This window comes from Lucilia sericata, unplaced genomic scaffold (assembly GCF_015586225.1).
Source record: "Lucilia sericata isolate MDLA Ls3-8-SP2 unplaced genomic scaffold, ASM1558622v1 Contig002938F_arrow, whole genome shotgun sequence".
NCBI classification, from domain to species: Eukaryota; Metazoa; Arthropoda; class Insecta; order Diptera; family Calliphoridae; genus Lucilia; species Lucilia sericata.
Window position 1 is genome coordinate 15,102 of NW_023996594.1, and position 22,631 is coordinate 37,732.

Sequence of the window (22,631 nt, forward strand, 5' to 3'; positions counted from 1 at the left end):
CTAGTCTATAGTCTAGTCTATAGTCTAGTCTATAGTCTAGTCTATAGTCTAGTCTATAGTCTAGTCTATAGTCTAGTCTATAGTCTAGTCTATAGTCTAGTCTAGTCTAGTCTATAGTCTAGTCTATAGTCTAGTCTATAGTCTAGTCTATAGTCTAGTCTATAGTCTAGTCTATAGTCTAGTCTAGTCTAGACTATAGACTAGACTATAACTAGACTATAGACTAGACTATAGACTAGACTATAGACTAGACTATAGACTAGACTCTAGACTAGACTATAGTACTAGACTATAGACTAGACTATAGACTAGACTATAGACTAGACTATAGACTAGACTATAGACTAGCTATAGACTAGACTATAGACTAGACTATAGACTAGACTATAGACTAGACTATAGACTAGACTATAGACTAGACTATAGACTAGGACTAGACTAGACTACTATAGACTAGACTATAGACTAGACTATAGACTAGACTATAGACTAGACTATAGACTAGACTATAGACTAGACTATAGACTAGACTATAGACTAGACTATAGACTAGACTATAGACTAGACTATAGACTAGACTATAGACTAGACTATAGACTAGACTATAGACTAGACTATAGACTAGACTATAGACTAGAACTATAGACTAGACTATAGACTAGACTATGACTAGACTATAGACTAACTATAGACTAAACTATAGACTAGACTATAGACTAGACTATAGACTAGACTATAGACTAGTCTATAGACTAGACTATAGACTAGACTATAGACTAGACTAGACTATAGACTAGACTATGGACTAGACTAGACTATAGACTAGACTATAGACCAGACTATAGACTAGACTATAGACTAGACTATAGGACTAGACTATGGACTAGACTATAGACTAGACTATAGACTAGACTATAGATTAGACTATAGATTAGACTATAGATTAGACTATAGATTAGACTATAGATTATACTATAGACTACTATATACTAGACTATAGAATAGTCTAGTCTATACTATAGTCCTTTGATTAGTTTGTGGAATATTTTTAAAAAGTTTATAAGTTAGAGAATCTAACCAAAATTACTGAAGTACTGAATTTTCTACGTTTGAAATCTTCTAATTGAATGAAAGCTCGGCATAATAGCTTAATAGTGTCACCTTAAACCAGGCACTTTTCTTCCAAATCAATAAAGACTCAAGCCAATAGGGAAATCTGATTAACAGAAAGTATTTTAAATTAGAACAGCCAAACAATGAGACACTGCAATAATATTTACACATTTTACTTTCACTAGCCAGATGTCCGATATTTAAGTTAAAATTCAAACTTTTACAGGGAAGGTCTTGCACGTACCATTTACAGAAAGTGCGTCATGTAAAGAATTCTAGACAGCAACAAACATAATATATACAAACGTGACGCACAATTTAAACACTAACATATAAAGCCTCTCACCTCACCACTCACTCTTAAAATGATCAACATACAAACTTCAAATGTGACCCAAATGACGACTGTTTAGACCAAAACATTTTAAAGCAAACAAACGAACAAACAATATTTTTAAGTGTTATTTATTTTTCATTTATGTTTTTATACAGATTGGTGATCAAATATTGCGTATTAATGGATTCAGAATAGATGATGCCATACACAAAGAATTTGTGCAACTTGTTAGCCATCAAGAACGTTTAACACTGAAAGTACGCAGTGTTGGCATGTTGCCGGTAAAAGAGTGAGTTATTATTATTGTTATTGGTAAGAGATTATATTTAATCTAACATTTATTCGAAAAATTTAGCAAAGAAAATGATGGTCTTACCTGGAATGTGGTCAAGACACCCAGTATTAGTTCCACCACCTCCGAATGTTCTTATCAATCCTCGGAGCGTACGGAACGTACTCACAGCCGTAATCAAGGTGAACGTGTTATAAATGTGGTGCTTAATGTAGCACCACGCACCAAATTGGGTTTGGGCATTTGTAAGGGACCCGAATGGAAACCGGGAATATTTGTACAATTTACAAAAGAGAAAAGTGTGGCACGAGAGGCAGGCTTAAGACCAGGTGATCAAATTCTGACGGTAAATAGTATAGATTTTTCAGATGTACTATTCAGTGAGGCGGTGGCAGTTATGAAAAGTTCAAATAAATTAGATATGACAGTGCATACTGGGGCCGGTTGTGATCTATTTCCCGGAGAATCAAGTGGTTATAATAGTTCAGCTAGTTCAGTAACCGGAGATCAAAGTCCCTGCTGGGCTGATGTGAAATCAAAGAGATTAACTGCCGTCAGAGAGGAAAGTTCAAATGGAGCAAATTGGAATCAACCTTTATATGCCAATGAGCAGCGTAGATGTCGTTCAAAATCCATAACCGAAAGAAGTGCAAATTCCAACTTAACGGCCGCAACAAATTTACCCGTAAGACAAAATTCCAACACCGGCACCGCAACGAACTCTACAACACAGACAAATGTTAAAAAGGAAATTAATAAAACTATTATTAAATTATCCGAAAATGGTGCTACTTCCATAAACAATACATTTGTGGAAAATGCCACGCCTTCTTCGAGCACAGGCACCATAAGAAAAACTTTGAGCCCTGTACAAAAAGACAACCGAGAGGAACCAGCTGCCATGGAAGGCACCCTAACGAAATTTAATCAAACACCGAAAACACCCAATATATTACCACCTCCACCACCCATGGCCATGTTAATCACACCCAACATCAGCATCAGCCACAAAATCATTCATACAATTTTGATTTGAACTCAAATTCTGCAACATCAACGTCATCTTCTAGCAATACTTTCAACAAGTGTTTGCCACCTCATGAGGAGGGCGATATTAAAAATTGGTGGCGTGGCTGCCACCATGCAACGTTATCAATATGCCAATCTCCAATTGGCTAAATTGAATAAAGCAGCGGCGACCACAACAGCTTCCGGCGATAACTCAACATACTCAAATGTGAATTTGAATATGGAAAAGTGAGAAAATCGTCTGGTGGTTTTAACGATGGAGGCAGTCTCTCAAGTGCATTACAGAGGAACTTAAGAAGAGAAAAGCGGTAAGTGGTATAACTTTTTTGAAATATATTTTTTACTTTGCAAGTACTTAGAGTTAAGTGTCGAGTATTTTTAAGTTGTTTGAACGATTCGAAATGGTTACAATTACGCTAATAAGGGCATTTAGAAACTTGTGGCTATTTGACCATATTGGAAGAAACCCTAGACCTGCATTTTTTGACCATTTTTAGTTATGATCTTTTTCCATCTTTCTGGCAACATACTTATGTATTCTGCGTTTCCGATTAATTTTTAAGACCTAATTTCGAGTTACCTGTTCTGAAATGAAGGCGGGTGAGCTGACATATAATCGAGCCTTGTCCCCTATGATCGCCGGACCGGCAGCTCATCGTTGTTGGGACTTGTTCTCTGAAATACAGGGCAAATACGTTGGTGCAACACATATTGTTGATTTATCTGATTCGATTTCTTTAGCTTTGGGTTATTGTAATGTATCCATTTTACATTCGACACTTTCGAAGCAATATATAACTTTTATAGATCGGCATACAGGATCTGATCTCTCAGTTGAGAATATGAGAGACAAATTTGTCTGGACACATCATCAAACTGAACAGATTGATCATCAGATCTACACTTCAAGTTCTCCTTTCTTATTATTACTAGATCAGGCTGTTGGATCTTTAGTGGCTTAAACTGATCCTCAAATTTTGGATATCACTGTCGACTTTGTCTTTCTGATAATCTAACTGTTTGGTGTTGATGACCAGAGTATCTGATTTGAAGATCGTAAAATGATGACGATCAAGTAATGCACTTTTTCTCGGGAGTTCTATGAACTAGTACACCGAATAGTAAGCTTGCAAACCGCCTTCTTAGATAGTTCATAAAATGATTCTGAGTCAATTAGTGTACTTTAAGGTGGATCTATAGACTAGTTTATAGAATAGTATAGTCTAAACTATAGTTCATTGATTAGTTTGTGGACTATTTTTAAAAAGTTTATAAGTTTGAGAATCTACCCAAAATTACTGAAGTACTGAATTTTCTACGTTTGAAATCTTCTAATTGAATGAAAGCTCGGCATAATAGCTTAATAGTGTCTCCTTAAACCAGGCACTTTTCTTCCAAATCAATAAAGACTTAAGCCAATAGGAAAATCTGGCTAACAGAAAGTATTTTAAATTAGAGTATCTGATTTGATGATCGTAAAATGATGACGATCAACTAATGCACTGGTTCTCGGGAGTTCTATGAACTAGTACACCTAATAGTAAGCTTGCAAACCGCCTTCTTAGATAGTTCATAAAATGATTCTGAGTCAATTAGTGTACTTTAAGGTGGATCTAGAACCAATATTTTGTACCGTTACAAGCATCAGCACAAGCCATTATACCATCCCCACTATACTGATATATTTAGTAAAATTTAACACGTTTTATTATATATTTCAATATCCTTGAAGAATATTAAAATTTCAATGGATAAAATTACTTATTCAATTTGTACACTAGATTTGCAAATCAATAAAAATATAACGATTATATAACATAAATGATTTTGAAATTTTGGCAAAATATTCCAAATATTTCCTTAAATTTAAAAATTCATACTATGAATTTAAAAAATAATTATTCGTATTCAAAAATTCACAAAATTTTAAGCTTATTTTTAAAAAATTTAACAACCCTGCTTGAAATCAGAATTAGGACAAATTGTATAATAAAAGAATATCAAATAACTTTGTTGTTTATTAAAGTTTATATTATAAACAAAATGGTGTGTTTTCAAAATGAATTTATTTGTTTTGTGTTTGTCTTGTTTATAGAGACGTCAACCTCCCGCCTTTAAAGAACATGCTCCACATAATGAAATGAAACCACTACAATACGAAATGAAACGTGAGAACAATAATAATCATCAACAACAACAACAACATCACAACCAACATCATCATCACCCAACAAGTCCAACAGCAGCAACAAATTTAAACACAAATACATTGAATGGCAATGATCATCATAAAACTGCAGCTGTGAATAACAACAGCAGCAGCAACAACATCAATTGTAATAATAACAACAATAATACTCTCAATGTTGTGGATGATCAACACAGTGCTTTAATGAATGAATTCAACAGGCCCATAAACGCATGTTTAAGAACGGCTTCAAAGAATGTGGCGGCAGTGGGGATTCTATGGAAAATCGGGTAAGTTTTTAAATCATGTTTTCAATGTTTCGGAAGTTAGGAAAGTAATTTAAATTTTGGTTAAGAATATAAAATAGAACCGTTTAAAAGAATTTTATAGGAGTTATAATGTCAAAGTACTTAATTGAGTAAATTACTTATTTAATTATTTAACACATTTTATTTTAATTGGTGGTAAACACGTGCTACATTTCCAATAACCCACAATTGTAATTGTGGTATTGACTACTTGTTTTTTTTTTTCCAAACACAAATCAATTTAACACGCACTATTTACTGTTTTGAATTGGTTATCAGATTTCATTGATTGACTTGAATAGTGTTAAGATATTTTAAGTGTTAACAAGTTCCAATGTGAGTCATTTTAATATAAAATCAGAAAAAATCCAGAGTATAGATGATGTTTAGTTCATAGTATACACTGTATTTTAGATTCAATTGTAGATAGTGAAAACTATAGTCTAATACATAGTAAAATCTATAGTTTAATCTAAAGTCAAAACTATAGTCCAATCTATAGTCGATACTATGGACCATGGTCCAAACTATGGTCTACATTAAAGTTTAAACTAAAGTCCTCACTACAGCCCAGGTAGTCCATGCTATAATCCAAACTATAGATCTCTTCATAATCCAGTTAGTCCAAACTATAGTCTAAACTAAAGTCCACACTATAGTCCAGATAATCCACAGTCCAGATAGTCCAAACTATAGTCCAATCTATGGGTGACACCACAGTCTAAACTCTATAGTCCAGATATACCATACTATAGTCCAGACTATAAATTAATCTATAGTCCAAACTAGGGTCTACATTTCTGTCTATACTAAAGTACGCACCATAGTCCTGATAGTCCATACTATAATCCAAATTATTGCTCAGACTATAGATCAATCCATAATCCAGATAATCCAAACTAAAGTCCAATCTATGGTTGACTCTATAGTCTAAACTAAAGACCACACTATAGTTCCTACTATAGTCAAAACTTTAGCTGAGAATATAGATCAATTCATGGTCCAGAAAGTCAAAACTATACACAATCTATGGTCAACACTATAGTTTAAACTAAAATATACACTACAGTCTAGATAGTTAATACTTTAGTCTATCAATCCACAGTCTAAATAGTCCAATCTATGATTTACACTGTAGTCTAAGCACTGTAGTCCCGATTTATAATAGTATAGTCAATCAATGCATAGTCTAGATAGTCCAAACTATAGTTCAATTCACAGTCCAATCTATAGGCCAAACTATAGATCAATTCATAGTCTAAACTATAATCCAGATAGTCTAGATTATAGTCCAAACCATAGATTAATTCATTATCAGATCTTATTCCATATTCTTTACTGATTTTATTATTTACAAGATCTTAAAATATAAACCTTAAATTTTAGGTGTTTGTTTAAGAATGAGATAAGACTGAGAATGAGGACCCAAGGGCAACATTAAGAAAGTTCAAAACCCAATTATTTTTTCTAAATTTTTCAAATAAATTCAAAATTATCAGAATAAACTTGTTAATATTTCTATAACTTTCTTATGAAAAATAAAACCATAAATCCTTTTTCCGATAATTTTCCGGATACACATATTAATCGAGGAAATTTATAATAACTCAATTATTAAACAACCGATACTTAAACAAGTATCTGCTTACGTGGGAAAATATTAGCTAAAACTGAAATTAAAAGCTTTAACTTATTCTCTTCTTTTATAGACCCACATGTCTGACTGAGTATAACTTTCAATTTACATACATTTGTAAACATTTTCTCAAAAATATAATTTCCATTATCTAACATTGTTTTTGACATTCAATCTGGGTTTGAAGTCAAGGTCTTTTTGTGTTTTTTTTAGCAACAAATTCTCTCAAACTATTTATTTTTCCCCTAAGCTCGGTTTTATTAAAGTCACCACAAAAATGCTTAAAGAATTTAATAACATTCGCTTTGGTTTCATTTTTCCAACTCATATAAAGATAATTTTCACATCACACCTGTATCCGCGGCTATAAACATTATTTAAACAATCATACTGTATGTCTTTCGTAGTGCATTCATCTCTGTGAGTTTATTAATTTATGAATTTTATTTATTGGTTTTACCAACGACCTTAAAAGCCAACACATAACACGACACACCATACCACACCACACCATTCCATACCATTGCAAAGTTTCAACTTTTCAACTGTGCCGCATACTATTTGACTATTTGTTGTAAGTAAGAGTAAGTAGTTTTGTAGTAAGTTTCATTTTTTCTGTTTAGCAAGTAACTACTATGGATACTAAAACTTTAAAACATGCAATAAATAGTAGTAGATACTCGCACCAGAAAAATATTTTGTACCCAGTACCATTACACGGCACGACTACATGAATTTCGAACAAACTTCGAATGTTGGTGTTAAATAAATAACTTTATATTGTACAATAATCTGTTTTTTTTTGCTATTTTTATACATTTACTTAAGATGTTTGTTATTTGCGATGTTTTGCTTGTGTACAGAGTTTTAAAGGAATTGTATAAAGTCCATAATACAGTAGACCAGATTATAGCCCAGACTAAATACTACCCTATAGACTATAGATCAAACTATAGCCCTGATTATAGTCAAGACTATAGACCGGACTATAATCAAGACTATAGACCAGACTATAGTCAAGTCTATAGACTATTGACGAGACTGTAGACCAGACTATAGTCATGGCTCTATGCCAGACTATAGCAAAGATTATAGTCAAGACTATAGACCATACCATAGCCAAACTATAGACAAGATTATAGTCAAGAATATAGACTATATGAACCAGTCTATAGCCAAAATATAGAAGAGACTATAGACGAGATTATAGTCAAGACTATAGCCAAACTCTAATCCATGTTATACTCAAGGCCAAGCTATATACCAGACTATAGTTAAGACGAGAGTGCATAATACAGTATACCAGTTTATAGACCAGGTTAAACACTAGCCTATAGGCTGTAGACCAAACTATAGCCCAGATTATAGACATGACTGTAGACCGGACTACAATCAAGACTATGGTCAAGTCTATAGAACAGACTATTGACGAGAATGTAGGCCATGCTGTAGTCATGGCTATATGCTAGACTATAGTAAAAATTATAGTCAAGACTATAGACCAGACTATTGACGAGAATGTAGAATGTAGGCTGTAGTCATGGCTATAGTAAATAGACTATAGTCGAGACTATAGACTATAGTAGCGGCTATAGACCCGACTATAGTCGAGACTATAGACGATACTATAGCCAAACTATAGACGAGATTTTAGTGAAGGCTAGGCTATAGACCAGACTATAGTCTTAACTATAGTCAAGACTATAGACCAGCCTATAGTCAAGACTATAATTAACACTATAGTCAAGACTATAATTAAGACTGTAGACCAGGTTATAGACAAGACTATGGACCAGACTATAGTCGAGACTATAGACCAGGCTATAGTCAAGAGCACAGACCATAAACATTAGTACTGACTAAACACCAGACTATAGACCAGATTACAGATTAGACTAAACACAAGACAGAAGTCAAGACCAGACTATATACCAGACTTTAGTTTAGACTGCAGTCCCGACTTTAGATCAGACTTATACAAGACTGGTCTGTAGTCTTGTCTATAATCTTAACTTTAAGCGAAACTATAGTCTAGACTATAGACTAGACTATAATCTTCCCTTAAGTTTAGACTATAGACCACGGCCTATAGGATAGACTACAGTCTATCCTATAGGCTGGAATATAAGCCACACTATAGTCTAGACTATGAACCAAATTGTAGTCTAGGCGTTAGGCCAGACTATAGGACTGACAATTGCCAAGACTTTAGTCCAAACTTTAATCTTGACTATTGTCCAAAACATAGACCGGACTACATTCTAGTCTATAGACCTTAATATAGACCAGACTCTAGTCTATACTATAATATATTTATAGGGTCAAACTTGACCAAATATAGTTTCTTTATAATCTTCTATAAAAATGGTGTCGATTGGGAAATTCTTTATACGACCTTAATACTCGCAAGTTTTAACAATTTTTGTTATAAATTTTAAAAGTCTACTAATCTATAAGCTACGCTTTAAAGATCTGGCTTTATGATCACATTATTGTTGCTTTTGTTGTAGATTTTACTATCGCTGCTAATCGATTATTACATATTGATTTCACAAAAAAAAAAAAAAAAAAAACTAAGAGATGTCAGAGAGTATGAGAGACCCTCCAACGGAACAAAACGAACGAAAGAGCCAAATATTATATTTATAATATAAAGGGTCTTAACCATTGTTATTGTTTTAAAACAAACATATAGAGGTTTCAAAAAAGATGATGATTCATAAACGAAATTAAAAAAAAATAATAATATTTTTAGGTTCTTACGAGTACTAGTACTCGTAGCAGTGTACTAACATCTGCATCAGAAATATTTTATCTTATCTTTGATGTTGTTGTTTTTTTTTTTGTATCTGTTTTCACTGATTACTGTTGTTGTCTCATTTTGTTTAGATTGTCTATATATATTGTGCAAAATTGTCAATAGATATTTTTATGAAAAAAAAAAAATAAATAATAATGGAAAAATAACACAATACCAAACAACTAACTAATTTAGTACTTTTGTTTTTTAATATTTACTCATACCATCAACTAAACAACCAACCAATCTCCCACACACTCTTGCAAATTGCCACCATAAAGTGGCAATAGCCATTCAACTAGCTATCAGCCACCAAACCAAACCACCACAACCAACTCAACCAACGATCAAACAGTCAATAGTCAAACAGCCCAACAATAGAGTGAGTGCGTTAAGAAAAATATAAATTTTTATTTTATTTTAAAACGTTGAATGGTGCGGTGGAATAGCAACGTGCAAAAAAACAAATCAGTTACAAACAGCGGCTAATAATTTATTAACAATTTCTGTGAATATAATCTTTATTATTTAAAACATCTTCCATAAGGAAAAACTAACAACAATAAAAAAAAGAAAATTTTCTTGAAAAAACGCAAAAATTTACAAGAAGTTGCAGTAAAAACACGGCAAAAAAATGCAAAATTATTTTGACAATGAAGCAACATCATCAGCGTTACACGCAACAATGAAACCGGCTCGTGGTGGAAAGTGTTTGGTAACTTTGAGTACTTATGAGGTATGTAGACAACAATAACAACAAATAGACTTGCTACACAAATTATTAAATGCAACAACAACATCTAACAACATATTTGTGTGTTAATCATAAATAAGCAACATGCATATTCGTTAGAGAGTCGTGTACCTAGTCCACCTCTTATTTATGTGTGCACATCTGAGAAAGATCAGGTGTGTGTGCGAGGGTTTTATGTGTAGGAATAATATATGAATTTCATTAAACGAGGGCCCTGCCATTAATATATGGGGACTTAACTACTTCGCATGTAGGAGTTTTAGCAATAAAATGCAATTTTATTTAGTGATGCCAATAGTTTCTTCTAAGATTCAAGACACTTACTGTAAGCGGAAGAAATTGGTCTAAATATTAAGCAACCACCTACTTGATAGTTTTCATTATAAATTGACAAGTCTCTATTATATAAAGTTTTGAACTTATAACCGGTAATCATACACTGGACTTATTTTATACCGGTTTCATTCTTTGTCTCGATCAATATCGGTCTATAATTCTCTCTAACCCCTATATGTGGTCTTTTCTAGAAAATCGTTTAAACCAGACACTTTAACAAACCCTCGTATGGCAGATTAAATAGTATAGCGAAATTATTTTCTGAACAAAAGTGTTATTTTTTTTCGTAAACATCTGTTTAAACTGCGTATTTTACATGTTTTTCTCCTCTTTTGTCTTAAAAGTGTCGAAAAAGATTAAAGCTATTAAACATGTGTCACACGAAATGGAAAGTTTATTTGAAGAGTAAACAAGAAATTTCTTAAATTTCTCAATTAATTGATTAAATAAAATATAAAAAATATTTTATCTAAATCGAAACATTTCAAGCAAAAAGCAATGTCAAACAATGTCTAAGCGCTTTATTCATTACAAAAACAAAAATTATAAATATAAACAAGAAAATTAAATAATTAAAATGTAATTAAATGTAAAATTGTTGTTATGATTACAATGACTAAATATTGGTAACAAATGATACAACAACAAGTTAATTTAATTAAAAACAGTGTGTGTTCCAATTATTTTATGTCATAGTGTAATGTAATTGTTTAGTTAATTTTACCGTTATCTTTGTTTATCAGAAAACATTTTTATAAATATAAATAAACATGATATTGTTGTGAAAGATTTCTAAGATATTTCTACAGTTAAACGGAAATGATGATTCTTCAATTAAAGATTTATTATTTTATAGTAAACTGGTGGTTAATATTAAATTTACATTTAAAACTTATTATTTATACAATTTTATAAGTGGAGAAGAGAATAGATTTTTAAATAAAATAGATTTTTTTTAATTGACTAAAATACTACTTCTCTTATTTTTATTACATTGCAGGATCGAAAGGAGGCACTGTTAAATACCACAATATTGGATGATGCTGGTACCTGTCGATCTAAAGGACCTAAAATAAACTCTCTAACACAAACAAAACAACAACAGCAAAATGATACATTGGACAGTAGAGAGCCAAACAAACAGGAGACATATAGTCATATACCAAAACCACCGGTAAGAAAAAAACAATTTGTAAAAAATGATTAATAATATTAAAGAAATTCTTAACCCTCCCTAAAGCCTCTACAGATGACCAATAACAACACCTATAAAGTCAACAATAACACAACATCTGAACGTTTAACAAATGGTGTTCAAAATGGAAATACTTACAATGGCAATGACACTTACAGCAGACCCAACAAATCATCATCTGCCTCTACCAATGGTTTCAACAACAACAACAACACTGCCACCAACAACACTCAAGCAAATAGACAAACTTTACGTTTGGGTACTGTTACCATAGGAGAATACCGCCAACCTTCCAATATGAGAAGAGAACCAGAAAAATTCGATTTTCTAACGACGCAAAAGAAAGGTAGAGATTCAGGTGATACCACACCTACAAATGAGGCCTTACAAAGTGAATTACAAAGTACTCTGTCACGTGCAAATCTACGCAAATCCAATGGCAATTCATATACCGAACATCAGCGTAATTGTCCTTTGCATCAGCAACAGCAGCAATTGCAACAACAACAACGCCAAAGTGTGGATTATGGCAATAATGGTTTTTCGGTAGAGGAAATGTCTAAGAAATTACAAAAATCATCCATAAATGATAATAATTCGGGGGAAATGTTAACGAAAACAAATAATCGGGCGGTGAATGGTGCCTCTGGAACGACAGGTGTTGGTATTTTAAAGAATGGTAATCGTAATGGCACCAGTAGTAGTAAATCTACCGAGAAATCGATTAAGTTTGGTTAATGTTTAAGTAAGAATGTTTTGAAAAAAAGTGAAATTTCGGAAGCATTTCGAATTTGCCTAAAAAAATGTTGTCACAAAGTATATTTTTGCTAATTTCAGCTTAAATGTATTATAAATTGTTATATTATTATTTCGCCTGGCCTTTTAATATCTACCATTGTTTTTTATATGCTTCTTTAAGAAAATTTTTGTTAAAAATTACATTTTATTATAAATTTTTAATTATAAGCAGAATATAATTTAGTTTTATGTGCAATAAAATCTCAAAATGTATATAATTAAAAAGAAATAAAAATAATAAAGCAAACGAAAAATTATTAACATTTCGTTTAATTTAAGTAATTATAGATCAGATCATTAGTAGATGACACGCCTCTTTTTACGCCTACTTTAACATTTATAGTAACAAACGAGTAATCAGTGCGAGATAAAAAGTACTGAGGCAAACAGCACCATGATAACTAACTAACTAACTAACTACTACTAACTAACTAACTAACTACTAACTAACTACTACTAACTAACTAACTAACTAACTAACTAACTAACTAACTAACTACTAACTAACTAACTAACTAACTAACTAACTCTAACTAACTAACTACTAACTAACTAACTAACTAACTAACTAACTAACTACTAACTAACTAACACTAACTAACTAACTAACTAACTAACTACTAACTAACTAACTAACTAACTAACTAACTAACTAACTAACTAACTACTAACTAACTAACTAACTAACTAACTAACTAACTAACTACTAACTAACTAACTAACTACTAACTAACTACTACTAACTACTAACTAACTAACTAACTAACTAACTAACTAACTACTAACTAACTAACTAACTACTAACTAACTAACTAACTAACTAACTAACTAACTAACTAACTAACTAACTACTAACTACTAACTAACTAACTAACTAACTAACTACTACTAACTAACTAACTAACTAACTAACTAACTAACTACTAACTACCTAACTAACTAACTAACTAAACTAACTAACTAACTAACTAACTAACTAACTAACTACTAACTACTAACTAACTAACTAACTAACTAACTAACTAACTAACTAACTAACTAACTAACTAACTAACTAACTAACTACTAACTAACTAACTACTAACTAACTAACTAAACTACTAACTACTAACTAACTAACTACTAACTAACTACTAACTAACTAACTAACTAACTACTAACTAACTAACTAACTACTAACTAACTAACTAACTAACTAACTAACTAACTAACTAACTAACTAACTAACTACTAACTAACTAACTAACTAACTAACTGAACTAACTAACTAACTAACTAACTAACTAACTAACTAACTAACTAACTAACTAACTAACTAACTAATAACTACTAACTAACTAACTAACTAATAACTAACTAACTACTACCTAACTACTAACTAACTAACTAACTTAACTAACTAACTAACTACTAACTACTAACTAACTAACTAACTAACTACTAACTAACTAACTAACTAACTAACTAACTAACTAACTACTAACTAACTAACTAACTACTACTAACTAACTACTAACTACTAACTAACTAACTAACTAACTAACTAACTAGTACGTAAGTAGTAACGTAACTAACTAACTAACTAACTAACTAACTAACTAACTAACTAACTAACTAACTAACTACTAACTAACTAACTAACTAACTAACTAACATAACTAACTAACTAACTAACTAACTAACTAACTAACTAACTAACTAACTAACTAACTAACTACTAACTAACTAACTAACTAACTAACTAACTAACTAACTAACTAACTAACTAACTAACTAACTAACTAACTAACTAACTAACTAACTAACTAACGAACTAACTAACTAACTAACTAACTAACTAACTACTAACTAACTAACTAACTAACTAACTACTAACTAACTAACTAACTAACTAACTAACTAACTAACTAACTAACTACTAACTAACTAACTAACTAACTAACTAACTAACTACTAACTACTAACTAACTAACTAACTAACTAACTAACTAACTAACTAACTAACTAACTAACTAACTAACTAACTAACTAACTAACTAACTAACTACTAACTAACTAACTAACTAACTAACTAACTACTAACTAACTAACTAACTAACTAACTAACTAACTAACTAACTACTAACTAACTAACTAACTAACTAACTAACCAACCAACCAACCATCCAACGAACGTGTGGACAATAAAATATACATATATGCGAAATTCTATCGGTTACACTTTTTAATAAACGTCTAATCGATATTATAGAAAAATCTTTCATCGATTTTTATATCAACATCCTATAGTTATCTGTGGTTTCTTCGATATAATAAATAATTATGGTAAATGTTACTATACTATCTACATACATTTATTAAATTTAATTTCTACATTTATCCCATAAACTATTGACTCAACAAACTACAACTGGTCGAATAATTCCTCCACGAAGATTGTGAATAATTCGAGTCTACATGCACCTGAGCATAACAAAGTTCCTCTTCGCCCAGGACATCAGTACTCGAAAAGGGTGAAGAACAGGAGATGTGAAAAAGATTGGGATGTAAGAGACGTATAGTGGCAACACGTTCACGCCAAGTTTTCCAGAAGAGCTAAAAAAAAACAAATTAGATTTTTAATTTTAAAAATATTTCGCCAACTTACACTTTTATATAGATGACCGCCAAATTCAAATAGCATAGGTTTCTCCTCTTCACCACAAATAGAAATGCGCATAATATTTCTATTCTTTTTGCGAAAGAAATTTAATTTAACAAATTGCAAAGGCATGAGGCTTACTAATTGGAAAGTTTCTATTTCGGGATCTAGACCTTTGTAATCGAAATCTTCCAGATCGGTGCCATCGAAGTCATCACAGCCAAAGATTATTTTAGAGCGGGTTAAGCCTAATATTTTTTAAATGCAAATATGTTTATTTCTATTAAAAAATAATTTTAAATGTTTACCTATATGATATTGTCTAAGACCTTCGCCGTATTCGGTGACTTGAGTAAAAGGATTTTCTACTATAACCGGTTCATAGATGTCGCGATATTCAGCCAGCATTAGTTTTTGTATACGAAACATATGCTAGAAATCGTGTTAGGAAATTAACAAATATGAAATATATTTTTATTTTTCAAATGTTTAAATTAATTTAATTCCATTTGTAAGGTAAATTACAAATGGAATTGAGTTAAAGATTGATTCAAAATTTTTTTATTTCTGTTTCGTAAGAAAACACGGCAACAAATTAAAAAAAAAATTATTTTTAAAGCAAAATACATCTTTAAATGTATCAACTGGTAGCGTTTTAATATTCTAGATAATCGGAAACCATATCTCCTTGAAATTACCCGAATTATTAAAAGGTCGAATTATACATGTTCTACTGTAATTTTAAATCGTTATCACAGCAACAGAGCTTTACGTTTATTTTTACATTACAAAGCTTTTAGTGTCCATTATTACTAACATTACTGCTATCAACTTGATAACTTTGGATCTTAATTAACAGCTGCATGTTAATAAAATAACCAAACAGCAAAAGCTTTATCTGAAAGCTTTTTTAATTAAACTGTTAAATCAATTTCTGCAACAGTAGTAGAGACTAAGTCAAGCCGCCGACATAATTTAAAAAAACATCGTTGGACGGCTTAAAATTTTCGGCGCCGTTAATTTGATGCTCCGCAATTCTCCCAAAGAGATTTGATAAAATTCGGTTTTTTGTCCAAATGTGCTGCACGAAATGCAGCAGTGCCTAGCCTAGGCCCTAGGCACAGGGTCACAAAGTATACAGAGGTGTCACTTTTGACATTTAAAAAAGTCTAAAATCAGCTTTTGTTTGATTTTGAAATTGTTTGGTGAGAATACCCTGTGACAGGGTATACAGAGGCGTCACGAGCAAAAAACTATTTCCCTCTCTTTCGCACAAAACGAATTCAATAATTTTTTTAGCTGTATTTTATATACCTCTTCTCACCAAACAATTTCAAAATCAAACAAAAGCTGATTTAGGACTTTTTTAAATGTCAAAAGTGACACCTCTGTATACTTTGTGCCCTAGGGCAGCTTATAATCGCAGGGTAACTTTGTGTTATAATTGCCCATAAAAATTCCAGTGTTTGTGTGTCATACAGGTGTAACTGCAACTGGCGTCGGTGGAAGCTGCATATGGGGAGCTGGTATTCCCACTAATGTTAATACTCATGACGTGGTTTCGGAGTTCGAATCACGCGGTTGCATATAGTTGCCTTATACTCCAGCCGTCTCACCACATTTATAACGTGCCTTTGCCAAGAAACAAACGAGTGTTTTACTCTGTGATGCTGATCCGGAATTGGATACTTCGTAAATGTTAGGACCATGACTCGAGAGGTTGAAGTTCTATTATGGGTGTAAGACGTATGTTTTAAACACTTACAACACCGGCCGGCAAGAGTACTGGAATAGCTTTTGGTGATTGGCATCCTTATAATATGCATGTTCAATGTACCATTTAAGGTAAGCACTGCTATAGTAAAATTTTTACCAATAGAGGCTAAGTTTTGAAAAGAACTCGACTATGGTTGATATGTTCACTTATGGGCCGATAGGAACAATAATTTAAAACTGTACTAACATTAGCATAAACGCTGTGGCGCCAACTACATATTTATAAACAACAACGCTTTTCACAAAACGTTTTTGGCCAACATCTTCTTCCTCTTTTTTAAGTCAGTCAATAAGTCAGTCGTTCAGTAAAAACAAAATATAAAAAATAGCAAACAAATAAACAAGATTATTACACAACAACTTCGAATGTAAAACTACCAGACGTAAGACATTTAAGTGTGGTTTACAGGCGTTTGGTAAAGTTTACTTTCATTGTAGGCTTTCATACTTACATGTATGTATGTATGTACGTATGTATAATCAAAAGAAAAGTAGTCTATTTTTCTTGTATCTGGACCAGACAATTCCATTATAAGTATAACAGTAAACGACTTAATTTAAACTTAACCGCTAACGACGACATTTCCTTCCTAGTGTTGTGATAGAGACATCATCTAACTAACTAACCCATTTTTTTTTTTGTATTTATAATTTTTGTTGTTTTATGGTCATGGACATAAATTATGAATGAATGCCTGGAATGATGAGTGTTTTTCGTCAGGTATTTATGTACATATATGAAACCAGGCATGGGAAATTGACGTTTGAAATAGTACTATCTTAGCCCAAGAAAGTTATTTTTGGAAAATAAAAGTACTTTCTGCTTATTGTATCCGATCGTTAAAATTTTTATATATTTTTAAATATTGGAAAAATGTAGACTCTTAAAATTCTGGAATGAATCTGTTATATGTATTTGAGGTTTCTAAACTTTCTATGGACAGATCTATTATTGAATATATCAGCTAGTCTATTATCCAGTGTAGTAATTATCCTATTGACTAGAGTACTGACTAATCTATTGACTATTAACTAGTCCATGGACTAGTCTATTATTTGATATAATAACTAGTGTTTTGGCTACTATAATGACTAGTGTTTTGACTTAACTGGACTATGTACTAGTCCATTGGTTTATATATTTAATAGTATATAAACTAGTCCACTGAGTAGTACATTAAGTAGTTCACTGAGTAGTCTTTTGACTAGTCTATGGAATAGGTCAATGACTAGTCTATTAAATAGTCTACAGATTAGTTTATGAACTATTTCATTGTCTAGTTTACAAGTTTATAGACTAGTTTATTAACTAGTCGATGGACTAGACTAGAAACTAATCTATGGACTACCTTATTAACTATGGACTAGTTCATTGACTACCTTATTAACAAGCCTATGTCTACTCGATGGACTAGTCTTGGTACTAGTTAATTGTTTGTTCTATTATATATTCTATACTATTCTATTAATTGTCCATGAAGTAGTCTATTAATAAGTTTATTAAATAAACAATGGACCGGTCCCTTAATTACTCTATTAGTCTATGGACTAGTCCGTTGGCTAGTCTTTAAACTAAATATATTGACTACTCCATAGACTAGTCTGTGGACTAATCTGTGGAGTGGTCTCTGAAATAATCTGTTAGTGTTTTGACTTTCCCATGTAGTCCATTTACTACTCTAAGCCCTGGAATGTGCTTTTCTAGCTTTTCATTTGTAGACAATTTAACGACTAGTCTACAGTTTCAGGACTATTTAGCAAATGTTTATAAACTATAAAAAGTACCCAAAAAATACTGGCAATAGTTTAATAGTAGTGAATTTTCCATCCCTGATATATACCCACCAATATAAACAAAAAGCTTTTTTAATGTTGTAACACCCGATGCCAACTAACAACAACAACTATAAGCAAAAAATACACTTAACATTTTTAAACCAAGACTTAAATTGGTTCCAAAACTCTGCAGTGATTTTAATTCAGTTATTAAGTCAATTCGGTGTGGTTGTGTACGTTCGTTCGTTATTAAATTAACGGTTTTTGTTTTCGTTAAAAAAAAACCAACTCAAACCTTTAACATAAAATGAAATTTGCGTGTATTATTTCGAAATTATTTGTTTATTTAAGTTTTTTAGTGGCTGTTTGCCAAACATACCCAGTGGTAAATAGTGATGGCTCCTATAATGCAGAACTTTCCGAGCCAGAATTGTCACATCAAACAGAATTAAGTGATGATGATTTAGCTTTACATTCACAAGCAGAGCTTTCATCAGATTCCGGTGCATTAAGGGTAATTCCATTGTTGTTATAAAATTACTACTAAATTTATTTAAACTCGATTTCGTAATTTCAAAATTATAATTCAAATATGTGTGAAGATTTAAGTTGTTAATGATGACCTTGAGAAATGATTTTATTTGTTTAACATGCCGCATTTTTTGATATTTTAATGTAAACACATTTTATTGTTGGAAACCATTTAGTGATCATAAATATTTTACAAGAAAACGTTTATAATAACAATGTGACAAATAATTATAAAAACCATGAACATTTTTGTTGTTAGACAAAGTAGGTATAAAGTTCTCTAAAACTGATCTCTTAAAAAACTAAAAGGTCAAGTGTAAAAACACAACTGCAACTGCGCGTAATGTTTAAAGCCCTTTATATTAATATATAGAATTTATTGAATAAAACTTTAACAGTTAAACTTGGAAAACCTCAATTGAAATTTAGAATTTTTATTTCAAATTCGGATAAAGAATATTTAGAAAAATCTATTGGAAATAACGTATTTAAAAAATATAAAAAAATTATATTAAAAATGTTAAAAATTATTTTTTAATACACTTTGGAGAAGGGTATATAGGATTCAAAAATCAGGAACCGCAATTAAGTCAAATTTGAAATGTTTTGTTTGTTTAACTTTCTTTCGAACTAACTTCTTAACTTAAATTTTGGTTCTTGCAGATTTCTTTATTTAAAGCTGCCGAGAAAACCCGGGAGTCGGTCAATTTGGAAACTGAGGGAGTACCATCAAAAGTTTTAAGTCTCTACGATAAAACTCAAAAGAAATATTTTGATAAAACACAGGTGAGTGAAAATCGAAAGGAAGGGACTTAAACAAAATAAAACATATTGCAGAAATATTATTAAACTAAACTTTTAGTTTTGAAAATAAATAAGAAAGTATGTCGGGCGTGGTCGACTATATGTAACCTACTATATATACCCTACACCAGTTACGAATATTAAATGTCTCATAATTAATAATTTATGTTGAGTTATACCTTGGTTCTGATATATTTAAGCAATTTATTGACTTGAAATACATTTCTGAGTGAGACTTTATATGGGGCTAGAGGCAAATATATACCGATCCTCATAAAATTTGGTGTATGGATTTATGTTTACATACAACTAATTTGTACTGAATTTCAAAGCGATTTATATAAGTATATGAAAGTGGCTTTGTATGGTGGCTAGGATCAAAAGATCCATTCCGATACGTTGAATAACTTCCGAGATGCAATAACTCATTCCCAACGCTTAGCCCCACTTTACGTGCATCAGTCTTTTAATCAACATTCACTTCCCGCGAGTTTGAGTTTAAACCACAGATACCACGTGCGCCTTAAAGGGATCTCTCCAATAACCGTGGCAAGAAGTAAAAGTCTCGAAACTATGTCCTGTGTGCTTCCGGCACTAGATTGTATATAAGACTCAATTCTTCGACCTTATGTCAAATCATTTCAAGGAAAGGTCGAAGATACATTTGACACCATCAGTTTATAGTACAGGGGAACTAGAGGTATTGGTAGCACCGAAGGATTGCAATAACACCAGGATGGGGAAGATCAGGAAAAACAACAACAACCTACGGTAAATGTTGTTCTGAACAATGGTACTTTTTCGCACTTCAACTGGTACTTTCTGAGACTTTTATAATATTAAACACGCAGATTGAATGAAAGTCTATAAAAGGCGAGTTTCTGGAACTTTTTCGTCATTCAGATGGTACTTTTTTTGATTTGATTGATATAAATGATCCTGATATAATGAAAATTTATGAGATTAAACTTTTTGGTACTTTTTTTTTTTTCTTCAACTAGTACTTTTATTAAACAAGCGGCGTCCTGATTGATACTTTTCGTTTTCAACTGGTGAAAGATATATAAGATTCGGTACAACCGAATATAGAACTCTTAGGGCCAATCTTTAGGGGAAAGATTAGCGATTAAATTAAAATTAATCCTCGAAAGATGTTTTTCAGTACTCAATTAGTTAATTTTGTTTGCAGGTTTAAGCGCCCAATGGAGGTGGTTTAATCTTAAGCACGAAATGCAAAAGTGTAAACAGCTGATGCAAAAAAATTAATTAAATTAAAAATCTTTCACCTAAAGATTGTCCCTAACTTGTTATATATGTTTTTGTTATTATGCTATCTCTCAAAGTAGAATATTTTGGAAGAAAATAAGTGTTAGCTCCCATAGTTATTTTACAACAATATTATTTAAATTAAACAGTTTTTTGTTAACTCCTTAAAACTACACTTTTTTTGAGTTAGCACTTTTTGAATATAGAGTCTCTATGTATAAAATATTATACACTTTTAAAAAACGTTTCCTATGTTAAATATTTTCAGCCTTTACCCATTTTGGATACCATAAGTGAACATGAAAAATATGGTAATAATGGTGACATGTTTGATGGCATTTCTCGTAGTCTGGTAAATGGTTATGAGGCCTTTTCCAATCTATTAAATACTTTAATACAGGTAATCATAATAATGCTATATTAATAATTACAATTAACTTAATGACTTACCATTTCAATTTCTTACAGAAACCCAAAGAAATAGCTCGTTCCATATCGAAAGGCATTACCGCACAATTGGATGTTATAGGTGGTAAAATTGTGGGATTGTAGTAATTTAGTTGTTTTTTTTTTTATTAAGTTTTTTTATTTTTTATTAAATATTGTTATTATTTTAGCAAACATTTCTTACTTTTATATGTATTTGCCATTTCGTAAAACACATTATCTTCTGTATTAGTTTTAAGTGTTCATTAAATAAATTAAATATATAAGCTAAATCGTTTATGTTTGGTTTTTTTTTTTTTAATGTTATATAAAATTTACTAAGATTTTTTTCTTTTGGTTAAATAATTGCATTTTAATGTATGTATTTTTATTATTGATTTTTTTTGGAAGACTATTTAAATAATTATTGCTTTTATGTAAATTTTTTATTAAATTTCATACATTTTTATGCAAAAATATGTTTATTTAGTTAATAATACGTAATTTATGTGTTTTAAACCTTTGAGCTAAATGGGAGATGGGGAAATAATTCAAATAATTAATAAAAAAGAAATTGAGAAATTTTGTTAAAATATTTAAAGTTTTTTATAATATTAACCTTTAA

The 22,631-nt window shown here is 31.2% G+C and overlaps 3 protein-coding genes across 4 annotated transcripts; 2 read left to right on the top strand and 1 right to left on the bottom strand.

The window, feature by feature from the left end:
- Positions 1-1,511: 1,511 nt before the first annotated feature.
- Positions 1,512-13,003, top strand: LOC119614478 (GATA zinc finger domain-containing protein 14-like). Its single transcript, XM_037970601.1, is given in 9 exon segments — positions 1,512-1,520; positions 1,606-1,739; positions 1,806-2,720; positions 2,847-2,979; positions 3,038-3,079; positions 4,867-5,173; positions 5,176-5,249; positions 11,794-11,967; positions 12,034-13,003. Coding segments are annotated over 9 exon segments (2,481 nt in total). The 3' UTR covers positions 12,727-13,003.
- Positions 13,004-15,143: 2,140 nt separating this feature from the next.
- On the bottom strand, positions 15,144-15,936 carry LOC119614479. Its single transcript, XM_037970602.1, has 3 exons — positions 15,736-15,936; positions 15,434-15,675; positions 15,144-15,381 (listed from the first exon to the last, which is right to left on the bottom strand). Exons 1-3 carry the CDS (start codon positions 15,854-15,856, stop codon positions 15,175-15,177), a joined length of 570 nt encoding a protein of 189 aa, XP_037826530.1. The 5' UTR covers positions 15,857-15,936; the 3' UTR covers positions 15,144-15,174.
- Positions 15,937-16,989: 1,053 nt separating this feature from the next.
- On the top strand, positions 16,990-22,227 carry LOC119614476. 2 transcript variants are annotated; one of them, XM_037970599.1, is made up of 4 exons: positions 16,990-17,272; positions 20,174-20,296; positions 21,849-21,980; positions 22,049-22,227. In XM_037970599.1, exons 1-4 carry the CDS (start codon positions 17,252-17,254, stop codon positions 22,130-22,132), a joined length of 360 nt encoding a protein of 119 aa, XP_037826527.1. In that variant the 5' UTR covers positions 16,990-17,251; the 3' UTR covers positions 22,133-22,227. The 2 variants fall into 2 exon arrangements, with proteins under 2 accessions (XP_037826527.1, XP_037826526.1); XM_037970598.1 differs by lacking the exon at positions 16,990-17,272 and adding an exon at positions 19,210-19,493.
- The last annotated feature ends 404 nt before the right edge of the window (positions 22,228-22,631 follow it).

Excerpts from the sequence above, each read along its gene's own strand:
- LOC119614476 (XM_037970598.1), top strand. The coding sequence starts at position 19,287 with ATGAAATTTGCGTGTATTATTTCGAAATTATTTGTTTATTTAAGTTTT. Across the intron at positions 20,297-21,848 it reads AATATTTTGATAAAACACAG|CCTTTACCCATTTTGGATAC; the intron begins GTGAGTGAAAAT and ends AAATATTTTCAG. Across the intron at positions 21,981-22,048 it reads TATTAAATACTTTAATACAG|AAACCCAAAGAAATAGCTCG; the intron begins GTAATCATAATA and ends AATTTCTTACAG.
- LOC119614479 (XM_037970602.1), bottom strand. The coding sequence starts at position 15,856 with ATGTTTCGTATACAAAAACTAATGCTGGCTGAATATCGCGACATCTAT. Across the intron at positions 15,676-15,735 it reads TCTTAGACAATATCATATAG|GCTTAACCCGCTCTAAAATA; the intron begins GTAAACATTTAA and ends AAAAAATATTAG. Across the intron at positions 15,382-15,433 it reads GCGGTCATCTATATAAAAGT|CTCTTCTGGAAAACTTGGCG; the intron begins GTAAGTTGGCGA and ends GTTTTTTTTTAG.